Below are 13,429 nucleotides of genomic sequence, written 5' to 3' on the forward strand. Positions count from 1 at the left end.
GACTAACTAACCCAATCAATATTCTTCCCTTTCCTAAGTAAAGAGAGCCACTTAAAAGGCGCAAAAGAAAAGAGAAAAAATTTAAGCTCAGGATTAGTCACCCAGGATTTTTTGTTATATTTGACTACTCTTTGGCTCCTCTTGTCTTCAAACTGTAAACATTCCCTAAAGTTAATTTCTTAATTCTGTGTCCTTTGTTCTCTATCACAGAGTGACAAATATAGAATTTAAAAATCTTCCCCTTGGGGAAATCTCTCAAGTTCCTTTCCCCTTGGAGTTTTCATTTATTTCCATGGCTTCAGTGAGGATGATCCCAAATTGGTCTCTGCTTGACCTTTCTGTACTAAGCTTCAGTTGTACTAGATAACCTTCCATTGGCCCCTACGGACCTATACGCCACCCTTCACTCTCTCCCAGGAGGCTGACTTCCCTGGCTCCCTCTCTGTGGCACTGCCCTCAAGTCAGCTATGTCCTTTGACCAAAGGTCCCAGATTCTCTCAAGGTAACCCTCTCTCCAGGGCTCTCCTTCTGGGTTCCAGTAACCCTTCCCTCTGTTTGGCCCTTGGGCCAAAGGACAGAAACAGCTCTGCTACTGCTAGTTCTGGAGTACCACCCCCATCACTTACAGTTACCCTACACTTGCCAACACATTTGTAACTAGCCATTTATTAAAACATTCCTTAAATTATCCTAATTTGAATATGCCCTCTCTTTTGTGATGGGGCACTGAACATACATTTGTACATCTTTAAATACCTAATTATTTCCCCTTAGATGCTCTGCTTCAAATCAAAATCAACATGCTTGTTATCAAACTTATCTGCTTCCCCAGTCTTGCCTTCCTCAAAACCTTTATGATACTTTCGCCATTATTAGGGTCAAAAAACTGAGTAATACCTTACCTATCTATGTTTCTCCCCCTAATCTATCATGCCTAGTCTTATTAGATCTTACACAGTAGAAATGCTTATATAAGCCCCTTCTGTTCCTATTGCTTCTACCTTGTTTTAATACTTCTCAAGCCATCCCTGAGTCATACATACTACAAGAGCTAGTCTTTCTGCCACATCTTTTCCCTACAATTCATTCTCTATCTACTGAGATACTGATCACTTAGTACTTTCTACTCAAAACCTTCCAAATCTTTGTCTCTTATATGGCTAATTACTAACTCTTAGGTTCAAATCACAATCTAGTCACAGTTCTTAACGGAACCTCCTATTAATATCTTATTTACTCAGTATCTTCTAAACATATCTCAAATTTCTACACCCCACCCATCTGTTAACTATATTTCCCTCAGTCTACGTGCCTTTCGCCTACCTGCTATCTGCCCAAACAAATCCTACCGTCTGTCCTCCTCCTTTCTCTAAAACACTCCCTAATGCTGTAAGTTGAACTTTCCTCTTCTGAAAATTTCTTTGAATTTGTAAGTAGTGCTCAACTGATTCTACACTGCTTTATATATTTTGATTATAATATATATATTTTATCTCCACAAAATATAAATTACTACCACCTTGAGGGAAAAAAACATGTTGAACACAGTGCCCCAGCACATAACAGATACAAAGTATTTATTGATATATTCTCATAAATTGAAGTGGAAGGTGATGAGGATAAATATAGTTTAAGTTAAGGTGCAAGATGAAGAAGCAGATTCTCAACCGCTCAATCTTTGCAGCCAAGTCTTAAAAGATTTCCAGCAAAACTTACCTATTATTGATTGCATTGGTATAAACTTGTTACTTTTTACATGGTAATCTGTAATAACTCATTAAAATTTGTATATATATAAAATATAAATATTATATATACATATTTAAGGAGTGAACATAAAAACTGAATTTCCACATCTTAGTAGGGAATCCAAGAGACTCCAGAGGCCTCCAGAAACTGCTGGACCCTGCAGCCACTGGCAGAGGTACTTCGGCCTGCCGCAGTTGAGACCACCCTTCATGCACACTTCGTTACTACTCCTCAAAGGCTCTTGATGATTACTAAACTTCAGTTATTATCAAAAAGCAATTCACAGGTTTAGATGAATATGTCTATTTTTAAAGTTTTAAAATATACTTGGTTTTTCCCATATAATTTAAGAGAGGATTACTATTACACACAAGCCCTGTGAGGGAAATGTAGATGTTCAGTCTATAAAAAAGTGAAGCAAGATAGCCTATAATTACTACTAACAAAACGAGAAATCATTTTATACACAAAATAATGAAGACAGCTAGATGTACATCATTATATGACTTTAGTACTCCTGCCTGGATGACACCATGAATACCGTTTCTGGTATGGATATATATGCATGGGTATACAGGAATAAAAGAAAAAAAACTTCAATGAGAACATGCAGAGGACTGATAGAACAGATCAATAAATATAATTATGAACACTTTTTAGACTAATATAATCTAAATCATCATGTAAGAGCATTCCAGGACGTATTTCCTAGACGTACAAAAGGAAATCTTATTCTCTACGGATCTCACTTCCACCAATTCACCAAACAGAAACTGCTGTAGCCATCTTATAAATATTCCTTTCCTTTACTTCCCAGTCATCTTCCTCTCCAAAACCTACATATATCTGGGATTTAACTTAAAAATTTATTATCACCACAAGAAATGAAGCCAATCCTAATCCACTACCTAAAAGGAAATATGCATTACATTAAGTCATAACAACCTTTCTTCATCTACATAGGTTCTAGATATCAGGAGAATGAAAATTTATTTATATTTCAACTCATTTAAAAATGCATTTTAGTCTTTAAGTAGAAACAAAATTAAGCTCAGATTAACTGATTCTAAACTAAACTATGTATATTAACAATCTTACTAAGTTACTATGAGCCATGCTATTTTAAAATAAATTAGTATATTGTAGTCTCCAAGTTCTGCAGGCCTTATGATGAATAAGTGTGAGTGTATTAAACTGTTCTGATTACGGATGTACGGGCAAGTAGTTTTCAGTCTGAATTTGGCATTGCCTTTAAACGAGCTGTATCTGAATTCTGCATTTTACAGTGTTCTTCTATAAGGAGAGCCAAGAATAGCTACACTATACTAGTCTTATTTTTAGAAGTAATATGGATTTTAGAGGTAAAGTGGGTTTTAAAAAATTCGTGAGCCAGAATGGAATTAAAAAGAAAATGTAAGATGAGCTTCTCAGGTTACTTTTAGACTATTTTAGAATAAGGTAAGTCATTTACCAAAATTTCCTTTTAGTGTTGAAGAAAAATAAACCTAAAAAACATTATCAAGTATTCAAAAACTACTTTTAAAATACCACAAAAGTAATTGTTCTTTTATCCAGACTTTGTACATCCTCTTTTTCAATATTATAATCACTCATATCTTTGCCCTGCAAATGATATCATCACCCTCAGAGAGTTCAAGAAGACGAAGAAAATAAAATCCCTTAAATGGATTCTATTCGCTTCCTATTTGGAATTGTTTTTACCAGATTAATTTAAATGAATGACCTGCTGACCATCAAGTGTACAACGAGTAAGATTTGGTCAACGTGCTCTGGTATTTTAATGTGAATTTAAATTTCTACTGACGCAAACGCGGCACTGTAGTTTTCAGTTTTCAAAGCTTCCAATTTGCTACCAAAATCAGTCTTCCCTTTTTTTTTTTTTTGATCAAAACATTTTCCAGAAATTTCAATCAGTTCTACTTTCTTCATTCAGCTTAAGCTATCATACTTTTTTCTTGTCCCATTAGTTTTCTATTTAGTTATGCTCCTATAATAAAATCAGTTACAGTATCTACTTCAAGATATCATCCTGCGTAATACTTTTGTGAGTTCTTCTTATTCTTTTCCTCAAGAAGAAAATTCATCTCTACCACTAACCTTCTGGCTTCGGACTGGAAAGCTGTCCAAACTCTCAAAAGAAAACATACTTTATCTTCCTGCCACTTGCACTGGAAATCAAGTACCACTCCAGACTACAGTCACAAAGACTTTATGATGTGTTTAGCTACCTGTTTCGATAAAATGACTTGATTACCACCGCACGTGGGGTTTGCTGGCACTGTTGTCATCACTGCTCCAAAGAGCAAGGTAACTTCCAACCCCTCAGCTCAACCAAAAAAAAAAAAAAAGAACTAGGGAGTGCTACTGGGCCTCAACAAGCAGAGAGACATCAAATACACAAAATTTTTAATCATGAGACTTTGCTACATTTAAAGAAATTTATCTAAAGTATTAAGAATTTTTATTAGGATTGTAAACCAAATATAAAGATTCTTTTTCTCTATTAACTGACACAGATAAATTTAATGTTTATTATTATAAAATTGTCACTATAATCCTTCTGGTAAAAAACTCTTTTTTCTTTATGGTCAATGGCAAAAATGAAAAGGTTTCTCCAAGAATTATACATACTAATGCCCAATTAAACAAACAGTTATCTCACCACAGACATATTGAAATACCAAAATTTCTAAGAAGACAAAAAGGGAAGAGGAATCTGATAGACTACTACAAAGATGCTTCTGACCTAGGAAAAAAGAAATCATACTGCTCCGATATTGGTTAAAAGAAACTCTAATCTACTATGGAATGAGAATACTGTACTTATTTTTTGAATTAAAAGAAATCTAGTATACTAGTCTATTGACTTCTACAAATAAATAACAACTAGTCAATATTTCCACTCCCAGAAAAAAAAAAACGACAAAAATAGTTTTATTATTATGGGTCTGTAATTTTGTCCTTAGGGTCCGTGATACGAGACTCTGTTGGACTTCAAAGAATTATAATGTAGAACTTTATATATATAAATTCCCTTAAACAAGAGACATTTCACTTGTTTCCAAGCTATACTAAATAGCATTAAAAAGAGGTTTTTCGGTATATTATTCAATTGGCAATAGTAATGCTGACACTTAGAAAATGAGAAAGTTATAAATAATGAACATTTAATGGGATGTCTACCTGTTTCCACATTCTCGGTCTCAACTTCTTGTTCTTCTGCCACATCTTGCATCATATAAGTCTCATCATCATAAACCAGAACCTGGGCTGCATAGCCCTGCTCTAATCTGGCACTTGGAACTGGCTCCACAATCACTGCTGGATATTCAGAAACCTTTCCACTTTCCTACAAGAGCAAATTTAAAAAACAATCAACCTCTTTATTCACAAATTCTGGATTCACTTATAAATCCTTGAGTTCATATAGTCTCAAGGAGTTCAAACGAGTGTCACGTATTATCAATATGAATGTAAAAACCAAAGCGAGAGATGAGAAGGGCTAATTTTAATAACCTTTTCACGTCTCAAGAGGTGAGACATATATTAAACATTTTAAATAATCAGGGCTTTAGGATTAAGATGGCAAATTAAAAACATGCATATAATTTCACTCTCTCATGAAAGCCCCCTAAAATGCTATAAAAGACTTTTTTAGACATAAACTCGTAAGAAGAGATAAGAGCAACAAAATCTTGAAAGACTGAGAGTGGATGGATGAATATGATTAAGTGGTTTAGCAGACCCAGGAAAGCCAAATCACAGCCTGGCAGCAAAAACTAAATGAGACACAACACACTTTACACTGGAGAATCCACAGAAGGCAATGCCAATTCCTTCTGGAAATAGAGGAGCAGGAGGTGACGGACAAAGAAGAGGGGGGTTAAAGCAAGGAAGATTCCAGGAAAGTTGTCTGAAAAGCACTTTGATTCCTAGACCTGCTCCCTCCTCCATGATGCTAGGCAACGGGCCCTTCCCCACCTCAGCAGAAGATTGGAGAGTTACTTTCTGGAGAGAGAAAAACAAGAGCATCTTTGAGGTATAAAGACACATTTGCTAGTATCAGTGCTGTACCAAAAATAGAGTTCCCAATCAGCTTTTTTGTCCTCCACCTTTAATCATGAGCAGACAGCCAAGTATTACTGTCACCCAAGGAAACATCCAAGGAAACGCCTCTAACACAAAACATATCATTTACATACATATACATTTATATATTCATATTTTTCACAGAGGTAAGAGAAGCTATATCCATAAAACAGGAACAGAATACAATTTAATAAAGAACATTAAAAAAATTAAGAATTCTTAGAAATTAAAAACACAATAGCTGAAATGAAAAAAGAGGCATGGAGAATAAAATTGAGGCAAGTCTTCCAGGAACCAGAGTAAAAAAGATATAGGAGAGAAGCTGGGGGCTTCCCTGGCAGTCCAGTGGTTAAGAATCTGCCTTCCAATGCCAGGGACACAGGCTCAATCCCTGGTCGGGGAGCTAAGATCCCACGTGCCGCGGGGCGACTAAGCCCGCGCCGCAACTACTGAGCCCACACCCCACAAGGAGAGAGCCCGCACTCAGTTGTGGCCGGTGTGCCACAACTAGAGAGAAGCCCACACGGCACAATGAAGAGCCTGCGGACCACCGTGAAAGATCCCGCGTGCCTCAACTAAGACCTGACGCAGCCAAAAATAAATACATTAAAAAACAAAAAAAGACTGCTCTTCAAATGCAGGGGGTGTCGGTTCAATTCCTGGTCAGGGAACTAGGATCCCACATGCCTCGGGGCAAAAAACCCCAAAAAGTCACAGGGAGAGAAACAGGAACACTATTAGAGGACCAGTCCAGGCGGACCGATATCTGAATAACAGGAGTTCCAGAGACGGGGGCGGGGGAGGTTGGAAGGAAATGAAAGAATTGCAGAAATTTTCCTAGAGCTGAAGGATGTGAGCTGCCCATTTGAAAGGGTCTACCGAGTGTTTAGTAAAAACAAATAAAGAATGAGACCTACACTGAGGCACACCATTGTGAAATATCACAATCAGGGAGCAAAAAGAAGATTCCATAAGGCTCTTGAAAGAAAATACAGGTAACATACAAAGAATCAGGACTCAGACTTCAGTCTTCTCAACAGTCATATTGGAAGGAAGATGACAATGGAGACATTTCTTCAAAATTATGAAGGAAAATTATTTCCAACCGAGAATTCTTCACCCAAACCATCTTATGAAAGTAACATAAAGATATTTTCTCAGACATAAAAGACCTCAAAATGTTTACCTTGCATGCATCTTTTCTCAAGAAGCCACTGGAGAGAGTATTCCACCAAAAAAGTAAATTTTTAGTAAAGACGATAACTTAGGGTACAGAATATAGAAGATCCAATATGGGAGAGAGACGATAGTGATCTTCCGGAGGACTGGATTGTGAAGAGAAGTTCCAGGATGCCAGCTGTGCACTGCATGTAAAGGGCCACTACTTCAGCTGTAGTGACGTGACTCCTGAAACTGTCATCACCAAGACAACCACTGACATTGTTCCCAAGGACAGGATGCCCAGATAGGCCTGCTCCAGACTTTTATTTATGTCTGCTTGTCTTGATGTACCTACTCACTCCACCTTGCCTTACTTCCTGGATCAGCCGAGACCACTCATTTTCACCTCCCAGATGAGGTAAAGACTCTGCTTTAATCAACTGCTAAGTGTTGGAAGACCACAAAGGGCTCAGAATTCAAAAATAAAGAACAGCACTCTTCCCATGTGACCATATACTTGCTGAACAAGCCTGCAATACCCGGCCCATACTAGAGCAATGACAGATACCTGACCAAGATGGCGTCTTACGTTTCCAAAATTAACTCATTACACTGCTTAATGATTACCTGAGTAGAAACTCTTCAAGCTCAGTGAACCTGACGCCTGACTAGTCAGCTTGTTTCCTGGAAGCTTTCATCTAACTATGGTAATGCTGCCCCTTCCTAACTCAGTTAGCTTAGTACACTATTCATTTTTTCAAAGTAAACGATACATTGCTTAGGAAATAGCCACAGACAATAAAACTGTAAAGAAAAGTAAAAGAATATAAACACATTAAGTCAGGATAATGGCACCTCTGGGAACAGGGATGGGGATAGGAGCTGGGGCACACTTAGTATTCTAAAACACTAATAATTACTAGTATTACTAATACTAAAATACTAAATACTAATAATTTCTACTTTTTAACCTGAGCAATAGGTAATATGTCCTCTTTTTGTTATTCTTAAGTTGAAACATACATATTTGATACACTCTTGTTTTGTATAACACATTGCACAAAATTTTCAAATAAACTACAAAACAAAGATACAGTGACTTTTAAAACAGCCAGTACGCACTGAATATTAACCTTGAATTTCCTACTCTGTATAAGGCAAAAGATGAGTCCAACTTGCTAACATTAGAAAGAAATTCTTTTTCACAAATGGGGTCCACTGACAGCTGAATCTTCATTCATGCTCCTCGATCAGCTTTATAATCACAGCCCACAGTCAGTACCACCCAGCTAAACAACAGCTGTTAAAGAGAAGCATGGGATAGGTAAAAACTGACGAGGTCTCCACTCATCAGAAACTCAGGAGGCAACATCATAAGCAGCGTTTAAACTAGTACTGACCCAAGCAATGAATATTTATATATAGTGCAAGGGACTTATAACTTCTTTCATTCTTCTAAAATCTAATAGTATTTTTAATAGTAACATTAATCTCAGATTATCTTCTATTGTGAACTCCCCCACCCATACCCAACCGGTAGGAAATAAATTTCCTAAACTGTGAAATACTTGAGGACTAGAATTCTGTACAGGCCAATCCCTCTATCTATACTCTCTTCCCCACCAACTAGGATTGTGGACCCATTCCTTAGTTGGGTTTTGTCTTGTTTCAATATTTCTATGGTTCCTTGCCTTTAACCATAAAAAAAGCAAACATCTCTATTAAAAATGTTCAACTCTTCTCTCTTTTAAATGAACTCCAGATCTTTGCTTCTTATTCCTGTACACGCCTCTGAAAAAAACAGTCTGACTCCTTGACTCCTTATCTACATGTACCTTGTATTCTAGATTCTACCACCGCATTGATACTACTCTCTCCAAATGTAAGGACCAAACTCTATTTCAGTTTTCATCCTCCTTTACATTTTTCTGCAGACTCTTATACACTGACCAGCTCATTTTTAAATAATTAATTAATTAATTAATTAATTTTATTTTGGGCTGTGTTGGGTCTTCGTTGCTGCGCGCGGGCTTTTTCTAGTCGCGGCGAGCGGGGGCTATTCGTCGTTGCGGTGCGTGGGCTTCTCATTGCAGTGGCTTCTCTTGTTGCGGAGCACGGGCTCTAGGTGCGTGGGCTTCAGCAGTTGTAGCATGCAGGCTCTGTAGTTGTGGCTCGCGGGGTCTAGAGCGCAGGCTCAGTAGTTGCGGCGCACGGGCTTAGCTGCTCCGCGGCATGTGGGATCTTCCTGGACCAGGGCTCGAACCCATGTCCCCTGCATTGGCAGGCGGATTCTTAACCACTGCACCACCAGGGAAGGTCCAACCAGCACCACATTTTAAAAATTCTTTCTTGCATCGTTTTTGTTCTCTTTCTAACACGCTGCTTTTAAGCATCTCCTCTTGACTCTTCTTCCATTCCCAGTGACTCAAATGCAGCCACATTACCAAGGTTCTGTCCTCAGCACCTCCTTTCTCTTTACTCTGTATTACCTTACCTTCCCAGGCAAGTCCACCCGTTCTTACGGTTTCAAATAGCACGTCTGTACTAACAATTACTAAATATCTATTTTCTACTCTGGCCCATCTCCTGAACTCCAGAACCAAATTTTAAACTACCAACTTAACACCATTATAGGAATGTTCAGCCAATACTTCAAACTTAACGTGTCTAAATGGAACAAATTATCAACACCTCTCCCTGTTCCCCCACCCTGTGTTCTTCTCTAAACCTCAGTTTCTTCATATTTAAAAAAAGAGGTTACAATAGTAACTCATACCTCACAAAGTCCCTTGAAAATTAAATACCACAAAGTACTCAGCACAGTGTCTAGCGCAAAGTAAGTGCTCAATTAGTGATATCCATCATTACACTGTAACCATAGTAATAGTATTTAAACCTACTACTTGCTCTCAACTTTGGAGGGCATCTTTTCACATTACAATCAGAATTTTTTGTATTACAAAAAGTTTTCATGAATACCCTTTTGTCTAAAAGGAAAGTTGAACACACTAAACAACGGTTTTTAACATTCTGTGAAATATAACCCTCAACCTACCTGTTAAGGGTTGATCTGTGTCTCCTAAAAGATGCTGAAATCCTAACCCCCAAATACTGATTCACTGATTCAAATCAGTGAATCTGAGACGATTTGAAAATAGGGTCTTTGCAGATGATCCAGTTAAGATGGGATCATAGGATGAGCCCTAATCCAACATGACTGCGTCTTTATAACAAGGGGAAATTCGGACACAGAGAGATACATACAGAGAGGAGACAATGTCACAGGGAGAACATCATCTACAAACCAAGGAACACCTGAAGCTACCAAAAGCTAGGAGAGAGGCATGGAAGGAGGTCTCTCTCACAGCCCTCAGAAAGAACCAACTCTGCCAAACCTTGTTTTCAAACTTCTAGCCTCCAGAACTGCGAGACAGCAAATATCTACTGTCCCCAAAAGTGAAAGTGTCCATGATTTTTGCTGAAATTACCTCCCATTATCTGTCCAACTCCTTTTCATCCACTCAGCACACAGTTCCAGGGAGTCTTCTACAATCCCCTAATCTGAATCAATTTTTCCATACCAAGTACTTCCATGACAAGTCGTTTACCTATTATTACCACTCTGCATTACCCTGTATTATAATTACCTGTTTACAGATCCAACTCCTTGACAAGATAATAAGATGATGGAGAGCAAGAGTCCATTTTTATATCAAATCCATTTTTATATCAAGTCAACTTCTATATCCTCCTCAACAATACACACCTCATATAAACTAAACTGGCATTTAAGTATTTGTAGCTTGGTTCAGAGAAAGATAAAGCTCAATAAATTTTAATATTAACAGTTACTCATAAATTCCACATCTGCTGATCTATGATGGCGAGTAACTTCATGAGCTTTTTTCTGCCAAATGATAGGGGCCAGTGGCCACTGCACAGAGATATGCAGGTAATTACTGCTTTGCACGGTAGGGCGGAGTTAGCTATTTTTACTGGGGAGGAAGGGTGGAAAAGAAACGAATCGGGGGGGGGGGTCTTTGTTTTACAATAATATATTAAAAACCTACATCCACCAGGTTATTTTATTTAGGGTCACCACACTTGCTCAAGTCACCAAAATATGCAATGATTAAAATGCATGACCGCTGCTTCAGCAGGTGTTGGCACAGCTCCCATAGCTCTCCATAAGCCAAGACTGTCAGAATTAGCAACTACAGACACAAGACACCCCTTTAAAAGTGAATTTCGGATAAACAAACAATACGTCAAGAAGGCCCCATGCAATATTTGGAACATACTTAAAGTAAAAAGTTAGGGCTTCCCTGGTGGCGCAGTGGTTGAGAGTCCGCCTGCCGATGCAGGGGACGCGGGTTTGTGCCCCGGTCCGGGAAGATCCCACATGCCGCGGAGCGGCTGGGCCCGTGAGCCATGGCCGCTGAGCCTGCGCGTCCGGAGCCTGTGCTCCGCAACGGGAGAGGCCGCAACAGTGAGAGGCCCTTGTACCGCAAAAAAATAAAAATAAAACTAACTGACAAAAAAGAGAATAAATGAAAAAATAATAATAAAATAACAATGACAAAAAAAAAAAAAAAACCTTAAAGTCTACACGGGTAATTTAAAAAGAAATACCATTTGCATAATACAAAACTCGCGGGATAGTCTATCTCAACTAGTAAGTCATTTATTTTCAATCAACTTCGCCTATTTTTAATCAAAAATACTTAGGCATTTTTATGTAAGTAAACTGCAGCCATTTTAAGTACACAGTTCTATGGATTTCCATAAATGTAGGATTTATGGAACTCCCTGTATGGACTTCCCTGTAACTACCAACACAATCAAGAAACAGAATACTTCTATCACCCCAGAAGGCTCCCTTGCATCCCCCGTACCAGTCAAACTCTCACAACTGCCACCACCCACCACCTACTCCCCCATCCAACCACCCACCCACATGGGCAACCGCCAATCTTTCTATCCCTACAAATTTGCTTTTCTATAATTTCATATGTATGGAATCAACGGTTTGGGCTCTTTTGTATCTGAGTTCTTTAAATTAGCATAATGCTAAGATTTATACATGTTATTGCATATATCAGTAGATCATTTCTTTTTATTGCTGGGAATCCCACTGTATTGACAGACCTCTCTTCGTATGGCTGTAATGCTCCTATTAATGCTTGCTATCCCCCTCCCTTCCTTTCCATTCCATATCTACTTACAAATGAAATTACCAGATCGTATGGTAATAGTACATTTAGTTTTAAAATGACTGTCGAATTATTTTCCAAAGCAGGTATATTGTTTCACATCCCCACTAGCAATGCATGAGAGTTCCAGCTGCTCTACATCCTCTCCAAACATGCTATTGCTCCGGAATTTTCACCGCTCTATGATAAGCATGTAGCAGTATCTCCTTGCGTTTTCACTTTGTGTTTCCCTGATGGCTGATAATACTGGGCATTTTAAGGCGTGCTTGGGACTTCCCTGGTGGTCCAGTGGTTAAGAATCCGCCTTCCAATGCAGGGGATGTGGGTTCGATCCCTGGTCAGGGAACTAAGAGCCCACATGCTGCCGGGCAACTAAGTCCACACGCTGCAACTACAGAGCCCACGCACTCTGGAGACCGCGAGCGGCAACTGAGACCCAACATAACCAAAAATAAAATAAATAAAATTTTAAAAATAAAATAAAGTGTGCTTATTGGCCATTCATATAATTATCTGTTCAAATCTTTTCCCCAGTTTAATGTATTATCTCCAACTTATTATTATATAAGTCCTTTTGTAAGTCCTTTTATAAGTCCTTATATAAAAGGACTTATATTCCCTAAACACTTGGCAGACGAAGAAAGCCATTTAGCTCTGTAATTTTCTTTGCAGGAAAGATCTTGACTAGAAATTCAACTTATTTAAAAGATAGAGGGCTAGGACTTCCCTGGTAGTCTAGTGGTTAAGACTCCATGCTCCCAATGCAGGAGGCATGGGTTTGATCGCTGGTCAGGGAACTAAGATCCTGCATGCTGCACTAGCATGGCCACCAAAAACAAAACAAAACAAAACAAAAAAAGAAAAGGATAGAGGGCTATTCAGGCTTGCTTTTCCTTTCGGAATGACTTTCGAGGAATTGCACCATATCATCTAAGTTGGCAACTTACTGGCATAAAGTTGTTCATAATATTTAGTATCTATAGTAATGTATCTTTCATTCCTGATATTAGTAAATTTTGCCTTCTGTTTTTTTTCTTGTGCAGTCTACTTAGAGATTTATTAATTGTATTGATCTTTTCAAAGGATGAGCTTCTGGTTTAATTTCTCTATCGTTCGCCCACTTTCTACTTCATTGATTTATTTTTCTCTTCTTTCTACTTACTTTGGGTTTGATTTTATCTTCATATTCTAGCTTG

General features: G+C 38.2%; 1 protein-coding gene across 8 annotated transcripts in view; it reads right to left on the minus strand.

Moving 5' to 3' along the window:
• Window positions 1–13,429, minus strand: part of ELF2 (E74 like ETS transcription factor 2) — a 95,980-nt gene that overhangs the window by 45,359 nt on the left and 37,192 nt on the right. For 6 of the 8 annotated variants that reach the window (XM_060148727.1, XM_060148726.1, XM_060148728.1 and 3 more), the window contains exon 4: window positions 4,954–5,119. In XM_060148727.1, coding sequence (XP_060004710.1) covers window positions 4,954–5,119 — 166 coding nt within the window. Of the gene's footprint in view, window positions 1–4,953; window positions 5,120–13,429 lie in introns of those variants that run through there. The other 2 variants (XM_060148738.1, XM_060148736.1) reach the window with 1 other exon arrangement.

Source organism: Lagenorhynchus albirostris, chromosome 4 (genome assembly GCF_949774975.1).
Source record: "Lagenorhynchus albirostris chromosome 4, mLagAlb1.1, whole genome shotgun sequence".
NCBI classification, from domain to species: Eukaryota; Metazoa; Chordata; class Mammalia; order Artiodactyla; family Delphinidae; genus Lagenorhynchus; species Lagenorhynchus albirostris.